Source organism: Melanaphis sacchari, unplaced genomic scaffold (genome assembly GCF_002803265.2).
Source record: "Melanaphis sacchari strain LSU unplaced genomic scaffold, SCAv2.0 Contig103_pilon_pilon, whole genome shotgun sequence".
NCBI classification, from domain to species: Eukaryota; Metazoa; Arthropoda; class Insecta; order Hemiptera; family Aphididae; genus Melanaphis; species Melanaphis sacchari.
The window spans coordinates 271,257-297,718 of record NW_020270383.1 but is presented as its reverse complement, the minus strand read 5'-3'; the positions used below and the strand labels follow the sequence as shown (position 1 = coordinate 297,718).

The window sequence follows — 26,462 nt, the reverse complement described above, 5'->3', positions numbered from 1 at the left end:
AAAATTACTGTATACCTACATACTAATATAATTTTTACAAATCAATTTAATAAAAATGTATTTATAATTTGTGTTGAGAAATGTGTAAGGTGTAAGTTAGTTTTTGGGTTAAAGTATGTGATTTTTATAAATATTTTTTAGAAGGAAAGCACATTTATTGATCAGAAAAAGGTAGAACATGTAGCTTACTGACCATTTAGAATGTATTTAGATTTTACTTATACATAAATTTGATCTTATTAATTATCTTTGATAATTGAACTTTAAAATTAGGTAAATAAGTATAAATAAAATTTAATGTTAACTACTTAGATGTTTTTCATTAACTCAAAGTCTATATGGCTCATTTTAATTTTGTCAGTAATTCACTGGCTCTATAGGAGCTAATTTAGTAGTACATAATCAAAAATCTAAATTTAAATATCAATTAGATAAAAATTGTAATTGATTTAATAACTAAAATTTAAGTTGAATACTTAAATTCACCAGAATGCTTAAATAGACATTAACTAACTTTATCATTTGAATTTGAAATTTAAATTTTACACAAAGTATGTGGTATTTGAAAATTGAACAACTTATTATCGACATAAAAATAAATTTGCAAATTGATGCAAACTATTTACTATTATATAAACATTAAAACATATTAATTCACTATTTGTATTGTTCAAAAAAAACAATTAAGTCTCAAGTTTGATTTAAAATCATACTAAATTTACAGTTTTAATATAAATTTTAATTATTTAATTTTTAATTATACTAGGTATTAGTTAATACAACCTTTAAAAAATAATAAGCATTATGCACAATAATGTTCGTTCTTAAGTACCTGAAGTTTCATCTAATTACTTATTAATACTAATATTTAAGATTTATTAGTATTTTATAAATTATATAACATTAATTTAAGCTTAAACAAAATAATATAAAAAAAAATTTCTGATTATTATTAGATGAGTTATCATATTACTAAGATTATTTCAGAATTCCGACCAAACTATTTTAAATTTATTGTATAATATGTATAAAATTTATTAAATACTCCAATCAATATAAAATATAGATATTAGATGAATTGATAGTGTTGATTTCTAGTATACAATTTATAATGCTTAGATAAGGATTGTCTTTAAGTAACAATATTTTATATAAAATCAGTTTAAAATGCATTAACAAAAAAAAAAAACATTTATAGTATAATTCTTAAAATTTAGTAAAGTTATTTGGTTCTAGAGTACATACATTTTACTAGTACACTGTGTATACCCTTTAATTAAGAAGATGGTTAAATAATAGTTATATAGTACATAGATAATTAAATTCTAAAAATAGTCTTAGAATAAATCAAAAATAGTTACCTAATACGATTTAAATAATTATATAATATTGTTAAATAAAAGGGTACTTGGTATAATTATACTAATATCATTATCACTGTAGTTATAAAAATAGGTATTTATCATTCATGATGACCACGCCTAATATATTTAATAAAACCATGACTTACCTTGCTTTTTTCACCATTTGACTATGCAAGCCATTGTAAGGTTCCACAGCAAGGGTTTGATCTTGAAGCGGCATACCTGTAATTATTTAAAAAAAAATCATATCAAACTTGTTTTTACTCATTCTATGTACTTACCGTTGAGCTGCGTAAGAGCATATTCGGCAGTGGATGGTTCCATAAAGTCAACCGTTGCACATGCTCCACCAGACTTAAACATTATGGTACCACAAGGCAAATTCTTACTGTTAATAATCTGTCTAAGGGAAGGCTCGTCTAGGCCACGAATATTTCGAATGAACAGCAATTTACTCATGATAGATGAAACGTTATAAACTAAGTTTAGTGTAAGAAATTTAGAATAGGACTTTAGGACGGAAAAACAAAAAAGATAAAAGAAAAATTAAACAAAAAAAAAAAAAAAAAACACTGAATAATAAAATTTTTTAAGAAAACGAGATTAATGGAAATAATTTTTACAAGGATATCGAAACCGCTGATAAGAAAACGCAACGTTTTTCAAATATAACCTTAAAAGTTAACACTTTTCTAGGAGTTGGTGTTAAGGCGAGTTATACATAATCACTGAAATTTAGCGATAGTAGTATAGTACGCGATAACATACGTTATGTTCGATGAGGATAACATAACAAAATTTATTCTGTGATAAAACTGCGTTCAGTGTTCATTTGATTGATAACGCTAAAGAAAATTTTAAATTTTGTTGAAATCTTTATAGTTTGTTTATCTAAACGTCTATTGCTGGGTGATGTTAATATTCGTTCAATTTTCAGGTTTATGAATTTCCAATATGGAAACGTACTACGTGTGCGATGGAAATCTAGTTAAACGAGACACTGAAATTAGTAAATAAAAAAATTATATATTCTACTTTATAAACCAAAGTAGTAAGTACGTTTTTTTTAATTTCCAGATTCTAAAGATATATTTGTCATTGAAGAACCATTTGAAACATATGACAATAGTATTATTCAAGATGAGCCGCCACAACTAGAAACCGATATTCTTGAAGAATCTCGTAATTTTATTAAATTATTATTACCTTATTAACATTTTCATTGCATGTCATATTTGAAGATACTTATTAGTTAAATGTGTTAAACAAATTGGGGTATCAAAAAAAAATTCTTAAAAATTGAGAAATAAAAATTCTAATGCCTGATTTACATAATATACTTATGAAATAATATGTGTAGGAAACGTTAACAAAAAACTAATAGTTTAATTTTAACCCTAAGGAAATTATAATGTAATTAGTAACAAGGTTTATGCCAATTGGCGTCATTCAGCGTATGTGAACAATGTTAACTAATATCCTTTAGTGTCTTATGAGGGAAAATAAGAGAGTCAGAAAAAATTGTTAACACAGTGAAATGCGGTTATGTCTTGGGATGTAGACTAAGTAGTGGATATATTATATTAGGCTAAATATTATTGTTATCATTATACTTATTAAAACATATTTTGGACGTAATGAAATAAAAATTTTGAATTTTTCTTTGATTTTGGTTGATTTATTAAATTTTTAAAAAATTTGGTCTTTAAACAGTATTTTTAACCTTCTCAATAAATTAAATACAGTAGAACCTCGATTATCCGTGACTCGATTAACCGTGCCCACTCTTCCAAAAATTTTTAAACATAATACTCGATATCGACAATCGTATTATTGACATTTTTGACGATAACTTCATATTTTAAGCCCTAATAACTTGTTATATACAATATTATGGATGTATATGTACATTATTGTATGTATACGTCTTCTTATGTATATTTCTAATTACAATTGAATCAAAATTTTTAAAATTTCATTATTATAAAATTGTACCTATGTATTTCTAACTACAATAAATAAAAAATTTCATTATTATAAAAAGTCTCGATTAACCGTGATTTTCATTTATCCGTGTGACACTCTCCACATCATTACCCCGATTAATTGAGGTTCTACTGTACTTATATTACGACAATTAATTAATATAGTGCACCAAGTTTGTACCCCCAAAAAAAAAAATATAATGATCAGTATTACATTTATTTTTTACTTACGCATTAAATCCTAAAATAGTAATGGTAAGGAGGAGAGTTGAACCCCCAAAATCTTCACTTCTAGACATACCTTATTTCTACCGAGTGACTTATATTTTTTTATTAATTCAAAATTTAGTTGGCTTAATTAATGGGAGCAGATTACGATACTGTTATTAACTCCTAAACTATTATATTATAATTATGTTATTTATATTCTAAGTAACTAAAAGCTTATATTTTATTTAAATGTCTTTATTTAAGAAATTAGGTCGGAAATATAAAAAATAACTATTTGTTTCTATAAAGGTAAAAGAAATTGTCGAGAATGGAGTCAATATGAAACAAAAATTCTTCTGGAAATGTTTAGGAAAAATGTTACTCAAGTAGGACCGATGAAAAAATTTAAAAGTAAAAGAGAAATGTTCAAGTTTATAGCACAGACAATATCTACTAAATTAAACATCACCAGAAGTGCTCATCAATGTGAAAATAGGTATACTAAATATTAGTTAATTATATTTTTTTTTTTTTAAATAAGTTGTTTTGCATTTTGTAAGATGAACTAAATTAATTTTAGGTATAAAACGGTAGTAAATCAACGAAAAGTTGGAAGTTCAATACTACAAAAGCCTAAATCTAATGTTGAAAAGAATTTAAATGAAGAAAAAAGATCTCAAAATGATGTATCAGCGTCAGTGTCAGCAGATCATGATTATAATGGACAAAACTCTGGAACTAGTGGTAATACCCAAGAATATACATATATTTTTGTTATTTTTTTTTTTTTTTTAATAACTCATAATTATTAACTTTTAAGAAATATTAATCTGTTAACATATTTGTAAATTCTAATGAAATCATAAAAAAAATCATTGATTTTTAGGTCAATGCACAACGAAATCCATGAATGAATGGGGTGTTGATGATACTAGGCTCCTAATGGAATTGTACAAAAAAAACATTTCCAAAGTTGGATTGGAAAGAACGTTCAGGACTAAATTAAAAATGTTTGAATATATTGCAGATAGTATTAACAACATACTAAATATCACAAGAACTGCTGAGCAATGTCTAAATAGGTATATTTTATTATTATATCATATATGCTAAGAATAATTGTGGTTTAATTAATTTAAAATAAAACATGTTTTAGATATAAAACCATATTTAGAAGAAAAAATTTTAGACAGAATAGATTAAACAATGATATTTCTATAAATCACATAGCAATAGAAGATAATTTAAATAACAGTGATAATTCAAACTGTGATACACATTTTGTTGAAGGTAAATTAATCACTAGTGTTATGTAAATTGTGTTTCTACTAAAACTATTTTATCCCCAGACTTTTATGAAACTGATCTTAACACTCACATTTATGATGGCAAAATATTAAGAAAGGTCGTTAAGCAGCCAAAGATAGTTCCTAAACTATTACCCCAAGAGCCTGATACTAATCAGGACACAGTGTTGACAAAGACTCTTAGAGAGATTGCCAACCAAAAAGAAAAGACACTATTAAAAATTGCGGCAAACCAAGAGCGTGCAGAAGAACGGAGGCATCAAGAAACTTTGGCACTTATACGACAACTTGGTTATATTTTATTATATTTATACATATATAATTTCTAGAAAAAAAATCTCTAAACTATTAAATATTGTAGAAATTGTATAAAATTTTCTTACAAAACAAATTCAATATATGTCTACAAATCAGTATTCAAGATTTTAGAAATAAAATATTGTAATGTTAAAACAATAGACTTGTAAAGACATCATACTCATAATATGTGTATTTCCTTTTTATCAAACTTAAAGATAAAAACATTATTCCTGTTTATTGTGTGTTGCTTTTTATGATATTTGAATATTAAACAAATAATTAAAATTAAAATTTACATCTTGCATAATCATTACTCTTTTGAAAATTAAAATACTCTTAAAAACTTACCTTTAAAGTTAATAATTAAGTCAACTTATTCTAATATTAAAACTCACAACATAAAATTGACTTTGTTGAATGCATATTTACTTAGTTGTTTTTTTGTAGTAAAGATAATAAAGCCAGAGTGGCATCCTCTTAAAATCATTCACTATATTAACATGCAACTACACAGTACTCATTTTTTTAAAAATTATTATCATTTTTAAAAAGAATACTTTTATACTTAAAAACCGAGTTGAGTGTACAGATTAAACTTTAAAGATTTTTTTTCTGACTGTCACATTATACATAGCGTATATCATAAATATTTGACAATTTTACATAGAAATTAAATTAAAATATGATTTTTATGATATGCTACGCTTTGAATAAATAACATTGCCTAAAATATTGTTTATTGACCTTAATAATGTGTGATATTTACTATTATTTAGGTGAAACTATTGTTCAATACATCGGAAATCAACAAGGTGTTACATCTGAACAGCATTATTAAACAATAATATATTTTAAAAAATTTTTGTTATTAATTAATTACATATTTATACCTTTGATATTTTCAAAAAAAAAAAATAATAAGATTGTGACCTACATACGTTCAAATTTTTACTTAAAAAAACAAATCAGAATTTAGAAATATCATGTATATTGTCAATATCACTATATCATTAGTATTTTATTCTTCAACAAATTAATAAAAATGTAATGTTTTGTTATTAACTAAAAATCATAATATCAACCGTAACTTAATGTATCCTCCCTAGATGTGTATTTACTATTATTTTTATTTTGTAGAAAAGTTATATTTGTAAATATAAGATTATTAAGAATTCAATTGTTAATTTTTAAGTTATAACATTTATTAGCATCTCATTGTTTCTAATAGAAGTTAGAACAAACGTAAGATTTTATTTTTATATATTTATAAATTAAAAATGTATTTTGTTTTCCTAATTTGTGTTATTTCACATCCATACTAATTTTTATTTTATTATTCTCAGATTAAAAATATTATTTTAAGCAAATATCAAAAGACTTGCAGCAATGATGTAATGAAATAGCATAGCTAAAACACAGTATGGTCATAATTTTCGAGTTTCAGTTTTTCACTACTTACTATACATATTAGTTATTACAATATTATATATTAATATATCATAGTCCAGAATTTTTTTTATTCAATTTACCTTGATAAAATTTATTTTCACAGTTAAATGACTTAAATACAAATTTTATATTTCTTTTAAATTTAAATAGCTATAGTTTAAAAATGAAACGAATGATTTATCATATATTGTTTCTACTAGAATTTTAAAATTAAATTAATTAATAAAATATTCATTTTTTTATGGTGAATGGTTATTACCAGTTGATGGATAAATTACAGTCACTTATGTTTCTACAAAATTATCACATTCGGATTTACAGTGTTACATTAGTAGGCACTTCGGAATTAATAGAAAAACAATGATAGGTATCGTAATCTTAAATTTAACACACGTAGTGTAATTATCTCATGATTTTTTACTCATCAAAAATATGTTAACAATTTTAACCATATTTCACCAAAAAACTAAAAATTACATTATAATTTTTTTACTTAATAAAACGTAATATAATTCAAAGTACATAGAAAATATTTGTATGACATAATATTAATTATTAATACTACATAGTTATTTTTATAAATCACATACAAACTGAGTAATACCAGTCAAAATATAATATATGATTTAAAATTTAATATTTTTTATTATCTATTGTATATTTATATCGAGTTTTGTATGACTGGTATCATCTTGTCACCTCGAAGTCTTGTTGAGCAGAATCTCTCGAGTTATCGGACTTCAGTTGTACCACAGACGATTCATTGGACTTCATAAAAACTACAGTGGCTACTTTATTTGTATACTTCCACTTTTTCACTTTCGAATATTTTACAAAATAATATAATTATACTGAAAGCAATTATTTGCAAATTTGTGACTAGAAGTTATGAGTACTTAGACTCAACAACGCAATTGTTAGGTATCATCAACTTTCAATAGTCGCAAAATATTGTGTACAACCAACGATACCTTATGATTTATAGTTTATGGACACATACATCTAAACCATATAAACCATATATTATTCAATCCTCTGACTGGAGGAGACTGTATCTGAACTAGAAAATCTTCAGTATAAACACTTCACTGACTTACTTATCATTCCAACTAATCCAAGGAAATTTCAAAGAAGAATAAACAGATTATAATGTCATGAACTGCTTATTTAAAAATACATGTGGATTGCTATTAGCATCTAACATAACTTATTTACTTATTATTAATATTCATGAATTAAAGATCTATTATTCACAATGAAATACCTCTATAAGGACTTGGGAAGTATATTCATTCTGTTACTTCTTTGTCATTATTTTATTAATAATAAAGTTATAATTTAAGATTGTAACAGATGGCTTAATATGTTATTTAAAAAAAAAAAAATGTTCTGCAAAGTTTTACTGTTACTATGACTTATGAGTACTTAGGTAAGTATAAAGACTGAATAAAACTTACACATAAATGCTGTTTAAAAATTGAAATAGAAGTGTAGGTATTTAATTTAGCTAAACTAAATGTTAATAAAACAATATCATTATATTATATTAAGGCAAAATGTATTGAAAATAGTTACAGCTCATTCATAAAACGGACTGATGTCCAAGTGATGCAGTCTCTTAATAGTAATAAATATATATAGATTATACTTTACAATTTTTCTTAACATGCACACACTGTACAACTCATAATATTGTTGAAGTATAAAATTTAGACAAGAAAAAATATCAAAGAAATAAATCTCCAAATTATAATATTGTTCCTAAGTATAGTAGACAAATAAATTCTTACTATTTTTTTCAATTTAGATAGAATTTTACAAAATTTAATTAGGCTAAACAATAAATACTTAACTAAAAGTTCTACAATGTAAAAAAAAAATTTATTTTTTTTAATATGTACTCTTTCATTAATCTAAGAATTAATACATAAATCATAAAGGCCATTTATTGTTTATTATTCATAAATCATAATTAACTAAACAAGCAGTTTAGGAAGTTTTTTGAGCTTTGTAACATAAAAATATATGTATATATATAAATATGTTTATATATTACAAAATTTTTATGATTTGTATATATATATACATATATATTTTTACAGTAAATATTTATTTTTTTTTAATAATATGACTACAGTAGAATAAGCAAATATCAACACACACAACTCCTTTAAACACATTTGATGTGTGTCATTTATTGATACATAAAAAAATCCGTAATTAGTAACATCAAAATTAATCACAATTTAATAAATACACAAAAAAAATTGAACTCTGAACTCATAAAAAAATGTAAGAATCAATATTAAAATATATATATATCATAATAACCCATGAGTATTTATGTTTGACTTGTGTCTGTAAAATGTCACGAGTCAATAAGCCCAGCTGGCAATCAGAACACTTCATTCTAAACTTGGATAGAAATAGGTTACCAATTTGATAAGTATAAAATTTATATTTTCTACAATTATACAAAGAAATTAAACAAAATAATAAAAGTAACGTAAATATTATACTGTAAACAAGTTTGACGTATTTTTTTTACAGACGTACTTAAGTTCTTTTTAAAGGAATGACAGTTTAGATAGTATAAGAGTGTTGTTTAACCATCTTCTTTAGGAGGGGTAAACCAACCTAAATAAAATAAAAAACAAAAACATTATTATTTTTTATAATTAAAACAAACATAAATAATATATTTAAACAGTATTAAAACAAAAATTAATTTAAAATTTATAATTGCTTACCATTTTTTTCATGTATTTGCACGAGAGATTTAAAAGATTGCTGTGCTCTGGCTAGAGAGTACTGACCCTAAAACAAAATAAACAATTATCAAATATGGCTGTCTAAAAATCATTCATTTCACTTAACTAAATACTAAATTTTAGTTTTAAATAGATTTCAACATACTACTGGATATGTTGCATGGGATACCTGGTTCATTGTTTTTGGAACACCAAATTGTATTCTTGCTTTTCCTTTAACCAAAGTAGCAGAAATTTGCATAATCACTGCTTCAACAGTGTATGCTGAGCTCCATCCTTGTTTGGTAAGCAATTCCATGCATATTGCACCCCCAACTAGGACGTAACCACCTTGTATGATAGGATGAACTACACGTACAAATGGTGGCTCAAAGGGATATGTCTCTTTGAATGTAATATTTAATAACACAAAGTCTTTTCCTTCTTTCTCCTTTAACTTTTGTAAATCATGGTACAAAGAAGAATCTGGATCAACCGTCATTAATTTTATATTCCACTCATAGATGCTGTCGCAAACAAGTTCCACGCTATACATTCCTAAATATTAAAAATTATTTGTTATCTACACATAATATATTTATTTTATAATTAAAAAATATAATATGTCAATCTATAGTTTTTGTCCATCACAATTTACTGACTTTCTAATACATATAAGATTTAAACATATGTTTAAAACAATACTTGTAATCTATTGGTATATATATAAAATAGTGATTATATTACACACTAGGCATTGCCAGTGGTTTAAGGTTCAATTTTTACATTAATTTATTAAAACATTCCTGTTTGATTTGTCATACATTTATAATCTACATAATATTACATTCTATACATAAATAAGTAACTGTACAATATGTTTTATATTATTTAATTTAAACAATCTATATAATTAAAATATCAAGTCTAATAATTTATAATTACAATAGTGCCTCGATAGTCAAGACCTCAATAATTTGATGAATGCAGTACTCCGGATGGCATAAGTTTATATTTTATTCGTAAATACATTTATAGTTAGTTCAGAATTAAAATTATTATTCAGAAAAAAATTACTAACTTCTATATTTAAGTTCTATTATTATACACATTTTTTTTTTTTTGAAAATCATTATGTTTAAGTTATTTATTAATTTTGTAATTTTATGTTTAATAAATATAAAGGTAGTAGAATTAAAAATAAAAATCTTAGTCATTTGAGTAGGTAATTTAGAAAACCATCCAGTAATCCGAACGATGCTAGGTCTGAATTTATACAGAGTATCAAGGCTCTACTGTAGTTAAATATATTTTTATTACTTGGAACGGATTCTAGGGTGATTAATGATCACTAAACTATAACATTAGTGAACTAAAATTTGAAAAATATTATTGAATTCTTTAAAAACACTATAAAATAAAAAATGAACTGAATCATACATAGTTTTAGTAAATTTTGAAAAGTTTTAGACGTCATGTACTGAGAGTTAGTGCATTAACAAAAATATGTAGTAGTCTTGCATATCCCTCATGATTGGTAAAAATTAATATAACTTAGAAACAGTCAATTAATATTATTTGAATGCACAGTGTAGTTGCGTTCTCTCGGTACGCATAGTATAAAAAAAATATCGATAATAGAAGTATTTTTAAGTCTTTTTTCATGCTTTGGAAGTGTAAATTTACTCCAATTATTAACTTGGTATCTAAAGTATGTTTCAGAACAAATGTCCCTCTATACTAATATGCCAAATAGCAATTGTTTATTATAGGTACACAAAATGCAAAACTGCCGCTGATCATAAATAAAAAAAATATGCTCCTATTTTCTAGCCTTAATTGCGGACTCATGATTTGAGTAAAAATCGCCACCTGGTGTGTCATTATCGAGAGACATTTGTTGTAAAACACATTATAGTAGCATATATGATAAAGATGATACTTTAAGACAGTGGTCTCAAACATACGGCCCGCGAACCCCTTCTATGTGACCCGCAATAAAAATACATTTTGAACAAAAATATGAAAATAGTGCAGCTCAAAAATAAAAATTATCAAATATTCAAGCTATTTTTAAATTTTAATTATAATTTTTTTTTAAGTTAACGATCATTATATTTTTTCAATGATAATTTTGTAGTAATAAAAAGTAAATAAATGGATTTTGTATGTATTTTTGCTTTTATTTTGTCTTTAGTTTCTAGTGTATAAGTATAAAAGTGACACTTAAAATTTAGGCCGCGAATTTTTTTTGAAAAAATATATGGCCCGTAGGTAATTTGAGTTTGAGATCACTGCTTTAAGACGTCAAGAGTAAAAAATTTCATGACTCTTAAAATCGGCACAACATATTTAAAATAGTATTACCTAGAAAGGATATAATTTTAAAATATTTACGCTTTCTTAGATATTTATAAATTTGAAATTTTCCATTTAATTTGACAAAATAATTTTTTGGTTTTAAAATTGCAATATAATGTATCTTATAATTTTTTTTACAGGACTTTAAACATAATTATTTTATTAATAAATTGTTAAAATTTAAATTTTTAAATAAAAAATAACAATTTATTGTTATAATTCTATAAAGAATATTAATATTACATACAATAAAAAAAAATGTCTTCTCGTCATAATTGATTATCTTACATTACGTGTAAAAGTTGTTTGATTTATTCAATAAATTACCAAACTAACAATTTTATTTTTAAAATTTAATTGATGTATAACAGTTTAGTTTTTGTGCTAAAGATGATAGCTGTATAGTTTCTTAGTTTTTAATATTTTCATTATTAATGAAAATAAATTTATTATTTAGTATACTTTATTTAATTTTATATAAATATTATAAGTAAAAACTTTTAACAGTCAATTATACCAAACACTAACTTAAATAAAAATTCTAAATTTCATAACTTAAGTTATGTCTATGTGGAACAAAAAAAATTGGCATAAAACTTCTTTTAAACAAAACTTAATTTAATAAATAATATAACTATTTATCACCTTTTTTGAAACTATCAGATCTGTATATATCCCTAAGCTCTTTCATAAGACGATCAGTAGCTTGAACAGACCCAGTTACAGCCCCCTTTAAGTAATCCTGACGTTGGTTTTGTCGTAATCTTTCCAAAGTTTCCAAGTGTTGAATTTCCATATCATCAACCTTAATTTTCCATAATTAAGATTAAAGAAATCAATAAAACAGAACAAATTCATAAAATAAATAGATACTACACAATATAAATACTGACTTGTTTTTTAGTAGATTCAGGGGTAGATTCTTCCATATCAAGCTGAATATATTCTTCAACCTCTTCTTCTTCATCATCATCATCATCTTCTTCATCTGTAAGTTTACTACTAGAGCAAGAGGTAGAGGTTGATGCCCCAGAACTGGAGGGCATTTGTATCAGTCTTTGTAACTCGGACGGTTCAGATAAACAATATGTACGGCACAATTCACTAACCAATATTCCAACTTGGTTAATAACCTATGTAAAAATTGCAATTTATTATTGAAAATTCTCAAATATACATAAAAACATATATAAATAATACCATTGGTTATAGAATCAATGATAATACATTTTATAAGTCACCTATATAATGTTAAGTAGTAATATGTATATTTTACATTAAATAATTATAAGGGATGTGATCTCCAGTTCTTTGAATCTTCAAACTTTAAAACATTTAAGAAATAATTTAAAATTTAAGATTGAATTAGAGTTTAAAAATTTTGAACACTAATAATAATCAAGTTTAAAATATTCAAAATTTAACATTAAATTAATTTTAATTAACTATTAATTCTTTTAAATTTACTATGGTAAATTTTTAAGAGTTTGAATAAGATTCAATATTGCAGAATATAAGCTTGATCCATCCTTATTCTACTATTTATAATTTATTAATTAATTAAAAATGATAAATTGCCTTAACTCATAATAATAATTTTTATTTTTAGGTTAATATTTTAATACAGTTTTAAATCCATAAAAAAGAGATCAAATATATTTTATAAATATTATATGTATAAATAGTTTTAAATAAAAGGTATTTGAGTAAAAACATAACAAAATAAAATAATAATGATTTTACTAGATAACATACCAATGTTCACAAAACAATATGATTTAAAAACATAATATGTTAGTTGCTACACTAGCAATAACTATTATAATCAATAAAATATTAGTGAGTTTTATCCCCGGTTTTATCAAGAATTAATTAAAATTATTTTTGAAGACTTTGTTTAAAGTCTAACTTACCGAACTCTGTAACTAAAGTCTAGAATATACTCAAGACTAACACAAATTAATTTTTGTTTTTAGTTTTGAATAAAACGTTAATTTCATTACATTAAATAATTTATTATATATTTTTAAATGTTAATACCAGTTTATTTCAAAATACTATATTGCTATATTTTCATTACATAATGTTAAGAATAAGAAAACAATAGATCATTTTGCTTTTCTCTTTTTCTGTAGGGGGTATTCATTGAGATTTCAATAACTAGAAGAAGGTAGATCGAATATTGATTATAATATAAGTTCGTTGACAGAGCTATACAATACTTAGTTCATCAGTTTTATATCTGTGTTCTTCATACGTCATGTGAACTACAGATGATTTGAGTTTCTAATATTTATTATTACCATACAATTTTTATAGGCACTTATTTTATTTGTGTTTTCACGTTAACAAAAAAATACCAGAAAATGTAGTATATTACATAAATTTAAAAAAAAAAAAAATAAAATAAAATAATTAATACTTGAAGCAACAACTACTTTACATCTACATTGTTAACCAAAATCATAGTCAACTAACCAAAATTTATCACTTTAATATATTAATATGTCTACATTAGAATATCATGAATTAAAATAAGAGTTTTAATTTTGTTATGTGTTACTTTTTCAATATTTTATATTTTATTGTAACATATAAATTAGTATTTGGTACCTAATTACTAGATTTACAAGTATTCTATTGATAATTGACCTTAATTTTAAAAATAAATAGGCATTACGTATTTAAAATACACAAAATAATTATGTTCACCTATTATAAAATATACTATTCAAATATTTATTATTTTTGGAATTCTATATTAAAACATATGTTTGGCTAATAACCGTAAATATTAAATCTAGAGAAGATCAATAAATTAATATATCTTAATATCTTCAAGAAATAAAACGTACAGCATAAAATGCTAGTATTATCTCTACCCACAAACAATGTGTCAATCAAGTAATAGACAAATACTAAGGTGTACTCACATGATTATTGAGTCCGGAAGTTTGACCTAACTTTTCAATAGCATTAGTCACTTTACAATCGTCGGTATCAGCAAACCAGACGGGTGGAGTGCCAGGATATGTCTCCTATAGACAATTAGTGTATAAAAGAAAGGAATGGATACAACACAATAGACATCTATTCTATGAACATGCATAGAGTTTAGTCTGTTGAGAAGTGCTTACCGTGATGTTACCAATGATCTCAAACTGTCGCCCGGTGGGGCCAACAAACTTGCATATTACTTCATCAACGGTGGCTGTATGCACCTGGAACCTGTCATGGTTCTTGGGGAACGTAGACTCGATCACTTTGATCTCCTGTTTCAACACATTCAGGCAAGCCATTGTAAGCCGCGCATCGACACTTGGTCGAGCGATCACGACGATCTATTGCCCGAACATTGACCGGGATAGCGGGCGAACGCGGATCATGTCCAGTTCGCGAAAGCTCAGCTTAAACGATAGTACACGTTGTCCGAAAAGATGTAACTAGTACGGAAGAAATTTTTAACAGTGAACACAGGTGAACAATGTATTATTATAGTTGTATTGTCCTGGTGGCTGCAATCATTGGCGCGCTAGACAGTAGAACGCGGCGGCGGCGAGGACGACAGTGATGATGATACCTGCGGCGATGAATGGACCGCGGACGAGAAACGTTAGAAAATATGTTGTGCAGACGATAGCGGCGTATATATATCAATATCTGATATTAAACGAAACAAATAATGTGAAATAACAATATTATTATTAATATTATTACTATTATTACGGTGGCGGTGAGAGCTGCAGATGATAATATATTTTTTTAACGCGACTGTAAAAAAAAAAAAAAAACCAAACAATAACAAAAAAGGAAAAAAACGTGGAGAAGAGATAAAGGAACGTAATATATTATTCGTGCGCGAGTATATGTATATATTTATTATTAACGTATTATTATTGTGAGTGTGTGAGTGTATACGTACCGCCGCCGCGTATTATTATTATTTTCCTTTCGAGGAAAAATAAAAAAAATATTGCGTTCGCGATCAGATGGATAGCCGCTGCCGCGCGTATTGGTGCCTGTCGGACGGACAACGGTGGCGGGCGGCGGCGACGGTGTTTGGAGACGGTCGGGTGGTGGCGCCTTTGCGATGGTAGTGGTTGTTGTCGTCGTCGGTCGAATTCGGCGCTCGGCGGTGGCTGTAGACTGTAGTGGTACCACTCTAAACGAACCGTCCGGTTTGTCGGTAGAGAGCGCTACCCCACCGCTCCAAAGACAGCCTCCTACCAAACCGGACGGATACCATCGATGATACTACCATCCGAACGTCTCGGTGTCTCGATACACCTACCTCCGTATGGGTAATACGTCGGTACTCGCTACTCACAGTACTCACTACAACTCGGTACGTCCAACGGTTCAACAATAATAATTGCGTTACACTCAACTATTGTAGTGCGGCTGTAGGCCGTACACTGTACAGTGTATCACACACCTGCCGCCGCCGTGGTGCTCATTTTGTGTTAATTTTAATATTTTACTTAACGTCCTCCGAGGTTTTCTTATTTTATTTTGTAAACGCAGTCAGGCGACAGACGACCTCGGCCAACAGCCGACTCCCGCAAAACGACCGAATTCAATGACTTTGCATTGTTAATTGCAATTTACAATGTATTACAAACAACATGTACACATATACAATATGTATATATACCTACGCCATACGGGTACTAAGTAACGTATTTTTTTGAGAGGGGATATCCAAAAATTAATAATATTATAAAAAAATACAATATAATATTATGAGTTATGAATTAATAATTTTATTATTACTATTGAACCTTTATTTTTCTTCTAGGGGAAGAGGGTCAAGACCCGGAGTCCGGAGATCACTATAGCTTCTATAATACGCCACTGCGGTCTGCGGGTACCTATTACTCTTGAGTAGATCTACCTGTATGTGTATTATAAAGACACATACAGTATGATTCGTCAAATATTTTCATTACTTTTAATTTCTAAACGGAGCTATGAATGCATTGGTTTTACGATGAAATGTTTTTTTTTTTTTGTGTACGTAAATACGACAAGTACCTTATGCTTTAATTTTCAATTATGAGGGTGATTTGGAAAAGAAAATTGAATCTAGCTTGCACTTAAGAGAAATAAAAATTAGTAATTCACAGTATTTGTTAAAGTAATATTTTTCTTCTATTAATAAATATAAGAAAAATTCTATTTTTTTTTCCATAAACATGGTTTAAACGTTATTTGCTAGATAAAGTTTTGAAAATATAATACAAGATCCCACAAAAACTGTTCTTGTATTTGTATAAAAATACATTGTTAATTTCCATACCAATATCTATAAATAATAAATTTTAAAATTAAAAACAAAAAGTATTATTATAAGGAAAATATTTAAGCACAACTTTTTATATGCATTTGAAATTCAAATTTTTCGAAATCACGAAAATTTACAAAAGTTTTTGGTTGTACAATATGTATAGTGTATACATTACAATTGTATACTATACAATCTTCAATATTTCTATATGAGATATGAAAATTGAATTCAATATTCCTTATAAGTAGTACATACTGAGATTAAACAAATATTAAAATATATTTTTTTATGTATTTTAGACTATATAAGCCCTGTAACAAAAATAATATGAGGCAACAATGAGAAGGAGAGTTAACCTATATACTATTTATAAGTATTATACTATTATCTTCTCCTTCAAGAGGAATTACTATTAAGGAAGTCAAAAATTCCTATAATAATGGTATATGAAGAACACGATTGCTCCTCTATTAAGTTAACTTAGCTAATCGAATATGAAAAATATAACTATATAATAATAATTAATTCACCGGTAGAGATAAATGATTTAATAATAGTACTTCTTACCATGAATTTTCAAACTCTATTCGTTCCGCAGTGTAGTAACGAAGATGAAATCTTCAGAGTTCTAAGAATATATAGGAATATAAAATGTAAATTATATACCTGTAATGAATGAACACTTTTTATTTGACAAAAATGTATGCCAACGCGTAAAAAATATATGAGCTTATCGACCAAGGATCACTAAAACCCTCTGGGCTGGATGATACATTTGGAGAGGCATTATCCCTAGTATGTTATATTTTCATTGAAAACGATTTTAAAGTAATTATTTTAATTAAATATAGTTTTAGTGTAAATATTAAATTGATATGAATTATGTTATCTTAGAGTTAGTACTTTATACATATGTTGTATACAAACTCAGTGATAATATAATTTGATATTAAATAAGATTGTTTGCTTAACATTTTAAATAGGTATATATAATTTATTTGCATATATGGCGGTTTGTATTAATATGATCAAAGATTATTTTAATATAAATAGTACATCCATGTGAAGATAATTTTTTCGTAGTACTTTGTACTTTTTACATGTGTTAATAGGTATTTAATTATATTAATATCAAATAAGACAATTTCTTTACCTTTCGATTTCTATAATGTTACTTATATGTAATCATATGATATATTAACAGCTTTTGCTATTAATATCAAATTCTCCCACTCCTCTGTATTAAACGTACAATTCATGTTTCTATTCTAATCTGGTTTCAATTCCAATATGTCATATTACTCACATTTGTCATTATTAATTACATATCTAAGTATTTAACCGTCGTTGCTTCAGTCTACCATGAGGTATTTTCCTATTTAATTAACTTACAAGTAACGTCTTAACAAGACTGTTGTCATTTGTCAGGTTTCCAGATTTGGCCTGCCTACTTCAATTTTGATTTTTTTACAAATTGTATAATACTTCCTGTCGACGCATCGTCGTGGATCAATTAACTTATTGTCGCTTTTTGGACACGCAACACTGGCAGACATACTCTCCGTGAGTAAACCTCTATTTTTAAGTGAGATAGGATTAAACAGAGTTACTTTAAGTTAGAGCAATGGTATAAATACTAATATCAACAATTAATAACGTGGTTAATATTATGTAATACAATGGAAAAATCATTTTAATAATGTAACAGAAGAATCTCATTTGGTGGCGGTGGAAATGAGGGCGAACTACTGACGCCTGAACCGCGGTTGCAGGTATCATGGTTATCAAACTGGCGGCGAAGTAAACTGCGATGAACAACTTTTGTCGCACCGATGCATAACGGAGAACAAAGCAATTGCTAGGATTTGCTGGACGATACTATTCTCAAACTATATACTATAGTATAGTCAAACTTGGATAAAATCGCGAACGGACGGAAACACCGGTGGTGAACTTGCAGGCACGGGATAACGACACATCATAAAAAGGGACCAAAGCGGCGATTACATCAGCAATAAAATGAACCAAATTAATAAAAACCAATATGGCTGACGTGAGTTAATCGGACGTGCGGACTTGCCTAGCGCAACGGAATACCCGAAATTGGTTAGCTCTAATTTTTCAATATTTTCCTTTTCCATTCAATTTTTCTCCTTATTATCATTTTGTGTGATTTTCCTCATTTTTTCTTATATTTCCTCACTTAACTGAATTATATATTGGATCATTTGAATTCTAGAGTCGTTGCATAGTTTGATGAATTATATGCACTTTTGATTAAATCAGTGCTTTGTTTTCAATCTAGGAGTTTATTTAATTACGTTATTTGCCACTCCCAATACTGAGTTCTGAATCAATCCCCGCACAGTTTATGCTTTCAGTTCCTTTTCACGCCTATTTGCATGAAGATCCAGTGTACCCTTTATTCCTAATTTGAATTGTTAAAGTATATTTTCATTTTCTAATTTTTCTACATTAAACTTAACATTATTTGTTCTTTTAATTCTTTCTTTTTATCGGATTAATAGTATTATTACAGAATAACTAGAAAGGATACTTTTTAAGTTTAACACGGGTTACTGTGGGGTATCGATTTGCAATACCTGTTGGAAAATCAGTACTGCCGGTAAAAAGATATTTCCCATTATTCTATTTTTCTAGCAACTGTTATTCCAAAAATTTTGCAGACCATTAAAAATATATGTAAGCATTAGAAAATTAATGTGACTAAACAAAAATAATTTTACATTTTTAATTAATTAATGGATGATACACGCTGATATTCCAACAAATGGAAAAGAGTTTTAAGTACTCAAAAAGTATCTTTTCCGGTTATTTTTACTTTGACAAGCACTATAATAGATAGATTGGAGTCACCATTGGCCCCACTTTTTGACCTAACATCTCAGTACATGATCTATGTACTTTATTACCAAGACGTAGTCTAATTGACTGGCCCATGTGTTTTTATTTATATTCTTCCTGGGAAAAAAATTATTGATCACTGTAAGGTTATTAGCAATTGCAAATTCAACTAGTCTAATACCGTTGTTATTACTCTTATCATGTACGTACATTGTACACTCTCATTGCCTATTGTAGGTCGTACGCACAAAAAGGGGGTTCGCCGGGGTACACACAGCAGTGCTCCGGTAACCTGCTTGCGGATAAGGCAGTTACGAGGGACTAAACGCCGGGTTCGAACCTCGTACCACGGGACTCGGAGTAAGCCCCGTCGGATTGGCTTGCTAATAGCACCCCGACGTTCCGAGGGTGACGATCATGGGGCGCGCGACTGCAGGTACTCACCGAGGACCCGCGCTCGTCCGCGGCGTGTCCGTCACACTCGAGGAAGGACTCGTGGTGGTTGTGGGAGTACCGGCCGCCTTAATAGAAGGGGTCTGACTCGGGCAGTATCCGTCGGGCCCTGGTGGCGGCGAAGACTCATTATGGCACCTAAAGAGAGGTGGCGCCCCGGGAGGGTTCCCCGGATAAATATCCGGGCCTCTCGCCTGGAAAATACAACCACGCGATTACATAAAGGGGTCGAGTGTTGGACCCCGCAACACACGGAAAGATGCCTATTGTAGGTCTTGAGATTTTAAGTTTCCTATTATAATTTTTAAGCAATATCCTGATAAACTATTGTATACTCTTTCTAATTCATCATAGAATATATCCTTCGATTCTTTTGCTTCCGCTTCTGTAGACGAGTATATACATATCAATAAAATCTCGTATTGTTAACCAGCTACACGAATATGACTTATTCAATCATTTACTATAGGAAATATACTCCATTTTCATGTTTATCATTAGATGTCCCACTATAGAATAGAATCTTTTCATTGGCTCTCGCGTCTCCTTTAGGTCCTTCTACTGGCCATTTAACCTTTTGAAATGCCACTATTTAAACGTTCTAGCCTTTAGGTATTTCTTCACTGTCACTTACAAACTTAGTCTTAAGTGCACCCGATGTTTAAAGTGATGTGATGCTGCATATTCCAGTTTTGTGTTTCTGTACTCCAAACCGTTTCCTAGTTGAATCCAAAATTGTTAATACACTAATATTAATTATTATTATAAGCAATAATCAGAAAAAAGGGGTTTTATTTAAAAAAAAGAAAAAAAAGAAATTTATATCGCCATGAAATACTCATTTATAGTAAGTATGTACCTATAAAAAGTCGTAAGAATTTAAAAATATAATTTTTAGCATGTTTAAAAGTTTCAAAATCTTAATTTGAATAAATTCGTTATTAGAAAAAAAAAACAGAATGAGCATAGTTACTTTTATTATGTATTTAATTGGATTTTGTAGATTTCTCGTTTGGATGATCGTATGATCGTGAAATAATAAACTATGCGCACTTAAGTGGTGTTTACCTTTTTGAAATTTAAGCGACAACAATAATAAAATATATGTGACTTCATGTATTCCTATAAATGTGTAATCATATATATATATATATATATATAATATAAAATGTATGCTCCGTACGGTTTATAATAATATGATATGTATTGCATAATAACACGATTTTTATAAAATAATTTACGACCTACTAAAGCTAAATGTATAAAATATGCTTATTAAATTTATTTTATTTAATAATAATATATAAAAATAATAATATATATATGAATACTTATAAATAGGCCATTTAGTCGCGCTATATGTACCTAAATAAGGCTATAGACAATTATTCTTCTATAAGTGGCATTATTTTCTCCGATTCTTAGATTTTTAGAAGCACTAAACACGCGATCGCGCTTTTTCTAGTTTTTTTCATGCAATACAAAAGCTGTGATTATATTTTATTCAATGCTAGACATGGATATATCGTTCAATTGTTTTTATTCTACTGCAAATCATACAATTTACAAACTAAGTAATTTCATGATTTGACATTTGAAAATTTCATTATTCCACCATAACAATAAATGTATAAAAGTATATCAATAAATTGCGTTAAATAATCTAAATATTCGATGAGCCTCGGGAAAAACATATAAGTTGTTTAAAAGCCATTATTTAAATCGATACATCAAACATGCTTGTTTTAAGACAAGATTCTATAATTTTTTTCTGGCAACCAAAAACTTTATATTAAGTTAAATTAACAAATTTACATGGATTTTAACATAATATTGTATGTAGAGATGCATGTTTTTTCCCAAGTACCATTATATTTCTTTGAAATAGATTGATAAAATTACAATTATCTACACGCAATTGAATATAATAAAATGTCATTAAATTGCAATCATACTAAGTATCTACTTTATCTTAATAAAACATTAACTTTTATCTATAACATATTAACATTTTAACATGACAGTAGTAATAGTGGTATTTAGATTAGGTACGAGTTTCTTTGATTTAATCAATGACACTGTAATCTGTGTCGGATCTTATTAATTTAAAAACTAAATCTATCATTTCTTAACATGACAATAATAATTTATGATACAAAACTATTATTCATAGTATAATAGTATATATGAGTTAATTTTTCAATTTTTCATTAATATTTTTTTTTGATGCATCACTTACTGATTTACTTTTATAATATATTATAAGTGATAGCCGATAGGTACCGCAGTACCTAAATCAGCGAGTCATTTTTTCAAGAGATGTCAAATAGATCCATTTTGTATTCATATATGATTTGGATCTCGATGACCCGAGTCCCGAATTCTATTTGTTCATACACCTATTTTTTAACAATAATATAATAACAGTGCCCCACTTCGACATCTATAATGTGCAGTAGAGCGATATTCACTCAATGATTATTGTTATCGTTATAATCATACATGCGTTATCGCGATTATCTATGTTACTCGTCCGTGTGACAATATTTCTGTCGCGTTAGTTGCGTTTCGAAGTTATTGTACCGCCTATAGCGCGCGACTCCACAACTATAACAATAAACTATACAGACATACAGTCTATTTAAAATTTTACTCTTTTTATTGAAATTTTAAAGTTTTAAATCCTATTCAAAACATTTATCTTCAATAAATTACATTGTACAAACTATTCGACTATATTGACGTTCAGGGCCGACGAGAACATTTGTGGGCCCCGGGGCTGATCAATTCCGGGCCCCTTTACTTATAGTTATTTCATATTTTACTAAGAATACTAAGATATACATAACACTTTAATACAGTAGTCTAACCGATTAGACGATTACAAAGATCAAACTCGCATTGAATGCGCGTATGTTTTGTTATCTTTGTGCGTACTGTTTCATACTGTGTTGCGTATGTGATAAATGATAATATAGTAGCTACATGTAGCTGTTTAATTTTGAGCGATCGGACGAGAATGTTTACGGCTTAACTTGTAATTTTAAATTATATAACGTAATATGATTTGTATAAAAATAATTTTTCTACTCAAAAAATTAGTAAAATTGACCTCCCGGGTCTATAGGGCCTGTGCGACTGTGCTTAAATACGCCTCAGACAACGGGCCCGCCTGGAGGCTCTAGCCCCACCTGTTCCACCCTCTCGCTCTGTTGACGTTCACGTTGAAATAAAAATAATATGAGATAACAATGAGAAAAAGAGTTAGGTAATCAACCTAATATACTATTTATATTACCTTCTTCTACAGGAGGAATTACTATTAAGGAGGTCGTGACTCGTGAATTCCTATGTAACATTGGTTTATGACTTATGAGGAACACGATTACTCCTCTGTAAAGTAAACCTTGCTATAATTTTATTGTAGGTACATGAAAATTATAACTCATAATTAATTAACCTGTAGAGTGTAAAAATAAATGATTTGATAATATAACTATTATTACCTTAATTCGTATAAATTTTCAAACTCTTTATTCGTTCCGTAGTGTACCAAAGATAAGAATCTTTGGAGTTTTAGGAATTTACGGAAAATATAAATTATATGATAGTAATGAATGAAAACCTTTTAATTAACAGAAATTGATGAAAACACGTAGAGACGACTTGAGCTTATAGGCCAAGTATGGCCTAAGGATTATAATAGGTCTGTATATATATGCGAGTGGACACTAAACCCTCTTGGCTGGATAATTCGTTTGGAAGGGCGTTGTCCCTAGTGACTAGTGTGGTATACAGTATATTTTCATTGAAAACAATTATACAGTAATTATTTTAATTAAATATAGTTTTAGTAAAAATATTAAATTGATTTGAATTATGTTATCTAAGTACTTTGTACCTACATATTATGTTATTTACATACTCAGTGATATTTCCGATAATATAATTTCATATCAAATATAATTGTTCACTTAACGTTTTAAATACATATAATTTATTTGTATAATTGGCGGTTCATATTAATACGAACAAAGATTATTTTAATATAAATAGTACATCCATGTGAAAATAATTTTGTCGTAGTACTTTGTAATTTTTACATATGTTAGTGAGTATTTATATAATTAGTATTTATTTGATAATGGTATATTCAATATCAAATAAAATAATTGTTTAACCTTTCGAATACTAATGATCTGCAAATGACGCTTATGACCGTGATTTGCAACGTGAAACAAACTTTGATGTTAATGATTTGGGCCCATTTGTTGAAACAAATCTTTCACTATTGGTTCCAGAACAATGCATTGTATAAAACACAATAATAGTATAATACAAGCAATTACAAACTAACCTGACGTATTGTACTTGATAGATCCACTTTGAGTTACAGGCAAAACAATTTTTTTTTTCATTTCACTCATTTTGGCAACCATTTGATTCTGGCATAATAAATTGCTTGGTAAAAATTTGAAATTGCGGCAACATTTTTGAACGGTAGTCGAACCGGGCGTTTGGCACTGAAATTTCTGTTGAATTTGTAAGCCATTGTGACACCAACATTAATATCACCTATAATTCTGGAATGAGCAAAGTTCTCCAAACATGTAAATTTATCATAATGTGGAACGAATGCACAGTGGCCTACATAAAAAAAAAAAAACATTAGAAATGCTTGATCGCACACTGAAAGATTTGAAGAGAAATGAACAGTTCATCGGTGGAGCACTTATTTTATTGTCTGATGATTTTCGACAAACCAACCAGTTATACTACGTTTTAAACTCTCTGATGAGTGATGACCTTAATGCACGTCTCAAATCATCAGTTTATGACGAAATATAAAGAAATTGACTTTGAAAATCATTACGCGCATTCAATAACAAATCGATGCACATGCAACCATTGAACGTTTCGAAAAACTATTGTTATATACTGGGAAGATGGCAATAGACAGATATACATATTATTATTGTTTTACGTTGCCAACACATTTTTGAATATGACATCAACCCAAAGATGAATTGATTTAAATCAGTGTTTCCCAAAGGCTGTGCCATGAAATTTGAAGGCGTGCCGTGAAAAGTTGAATCTTAAATACATTATACATATATATATATATATATTATATACAATTTATATTTGGAAAGTAGATAATATTTAATATTTATCCAAAGTATGCCGTGACTTTTAATAACTAATAATGTGTCACGATGTAAACAAAGTTTGGGAACCACTGATTTAAATGGTTTTCCCAAATATCGCACGGAAATATAAAAATTATCAGTGATTCAATAATTTATTTAGCCATTAAAGTCACTAGTCAGTAGTCACTACTCACTAGTTACTAGTCAGCACTTGTTGTTCCATTTTAATTTGAAAATTAAACAGTATACATATACAAAAAAATATAACGATTATACGTTCATACCGTGAAACACAACGAGACCGTAATAATTTGTATTTAATTTTAGAAATTATCATGAATTATGATATCGTTAACTTCCTATATAAATGTGTGGTCGTGGTGGTGTCGAACGAGTCGCCTGATGTTGGACGGTTCGTTGGTGGAACGTGCGAAAACTGGTCGCCGGTAGGCATAATTTCTTTTAAAATAAAGTATAATGTGTTATAGGTATTATGATGTAATAATTTTGATTTTCCTAACCTGATAGTTGATACCAGTTAATCATTGAAACATTTTCATCTAGGGACAATAAATAGATCCAAATTGTTACCATAATGTATGATTTAGATTTTGGTAACCCGGGTCCTGACTCCTATACACACCTAGTACTTAAATACATTTAGTAGTATTAGTTTATTTTGAAAAAAGTTCAGCTCGCAAGAAGGGGCAGCTGCCGCCTGCCAACCCTGTCCCTTACTCGCTTGATCGATTTTTGTTATTTCTCGCGTAGAATTTAGATTATTGAGGGAGAAGGTATAACCTTATTTCTTCACATAATTTTTTGTAAAACATTTTGATCAGTTCATTTTTAATCTTCTAAATACGTTTATTAAGACCAGTTAAAAGTTCATTAAGAAGTCGAAATCAGTAAATAAACATATCGTTTGCACAAGATTCTATCAAACTCTTCAGATATACAGTGAAAGTTTTTTTATGTTTA

The 26,462-nt window shown here is 27.8% G+C and overlaps 3 protein-coding genes and 1 long non-coding RNA gene across 7 annotated transcripts in view; 2 read left to right on the top strand and 2 right to left on the bottom strand.

Annotated features, from left to right (window-relative positions):
- Positions 1 to 1,910, bottom strand: part of LOC112602502 (insulin-like growth factor 2 mRNA-binding protein 2) — a 44,850-nt gene extending 42,940 nt beyond the window's left edge. The window contains exons 1-2 of one of the 3 annotated variants that reach the window (XM_025350603.1): positions 1,646 to 1,910; positions 1,511 to 1,586 (exon numbers count right to left, since the gene is read on the bottom strand). In XM_025350603.1, coding sequence (XP_025206388.1) covers positions 1,511 to 1,586; positions 1,646 to 1,823 — 254 coding nt within the window. In that variant the 5' untranslated portion in view covers positions 1,824 to 1,910. The remainder of the gene's footprint in view (positions 1 to 1,510; positions 1,587 to 1,645) is intronic. The other 2 variants (XM_025350593.1, XM_025350612.1) reach the window with 2 other exon arrangements.
- Positions 1,911 to 2,159: 249 nt separating this feature from the next.
- On the top strand, positions 2,160 to 6,071 carry LOC112602371. The gene is made up of 8 exons (XM_025350415.1): positions 2,160 to 2,373; positions 2,442 to 2,546; positions 3,869 to 4,055; positions 4,140 to 4,303; positions 4,446 to 4,641; positions 4,716 to 4,849; positions 4,909 to 5,157; positions 5,943 to 6,071. Exons 1-8 carry the CDS (start codon positions 2,319 to 2,321, stop codon positions 6,002 to 6,004), a joined length of 1,152 nt encoding a protein of 383 aa, XP_025206200.1. The 5' UTR covers positions 2,160 to 2,318; the 3' UTR covers positions 6,005 to 6,071.
- Positions 6,072 to 8,781: 2,710 nt separating this feature from the next.
- Positions 8,782 to 15,452, bottom strand: LOC112602334 (ubiquitin-conjugating enzyme E2 Q2). Of its 2 annotated transcripts, none has more exons than XM_025350364.1 (7): positions 14,864 to 15,452; positions 14,660 to 14,764; positions 12,620 to 12,859; positions 12,372 to 12,531; positions 9,532 to 9,923; positions 9,366 to 9,432; positions 8,782 to 9,252 (listed from the first exon to the last, which is right to left on the bottom strand). In XM_025350364.1, the coding sequence occupies exons 1-7, from the start codon at positions 15,023 to 15,025 to the stop codon at positions 9,221 to 9,223; spliced, it is 1,158 nt and encodes a 385-aa protein (XP_025206149.1). In that variant the 5' UTR covers positions 15,026 to 15,452; the 3' UTR covers positions 8,782 to 9,220. The 2 variants fall into 2 exon arrangements, with proteins under 2 accessions (XP_025206149.1, XP_025206154.1); XM_025350369.1 differs by having other exon boundaries at positions 9,556 to 9,923; positions 14,864 to 15,445.
- Positions 15,453 to 17,425: 1,973 nt separating this feature from the next.
- Positions 17,426 to 19,107, top strand: LOC112602486. The gene is made up of 3 exons (XR_003115114.1): positions 17,426 to 17,808; positions 18,442 to 18,576; positions 18,722 to 19,107. It is a non-coding gene; the product is annotated as an uncharacterized LOC112602486 (long non-coding RNA).
- Positions 19,108 to 26,462: the final 7,355 nt, after the last annotated feature.

What these genes read in the sequence shown, in the direction of transcription:
- LOC112602371 (XM_025350415.1), top strand. Translation starts at nt 2,319, where the DNA reads ATGGAAACGTACTACGTGTGCGATGGAAATCTAGTTAAACGAGACACT. An exon ending in CGATATTCTTGAAGAATCTC is followed by an intron (nt 2,547 to 3,868) that starts GTAATTTTATTA and finishes GTTTCTATAAAG; the next exon opens with GTAAAAGAAATTGTCGAGAA. An exon ending in GCTCATCAATGTGAAAATAG is followed by an intron (nt 4,056 to 4,139) that starts GTATACTAAATA and finishes AATTAATTTTAG; the next exon opens with GTATAAAACGGTAGTAAATC.
- LOC112602334 (XM_025350364.1), bottom strand. Translation starts at nt 15,025, where the DNA reads ATGGCTTGCCTGAATGTGTTGAAACAGGAGATCAAAGTGATCGAGTCT. An exon ending in CTTCCGGACTCAATAATCAT is followed by an intron (nt 12,860 to 14,659) that starts GTGAGTACACCT and finishes ATTTTTACATAG; the next exon opens with GTTATTAACCAAGTTGGAAT. An exon ending in GCAAATACATGAAAAAAATG is followed by an intron (nt 9,253 to 9,365) that starts GTAAGCAATTAT and finishes TATTTTATTTAG; the next exon opens with GTTGGTTTACCCCTCCTAAA.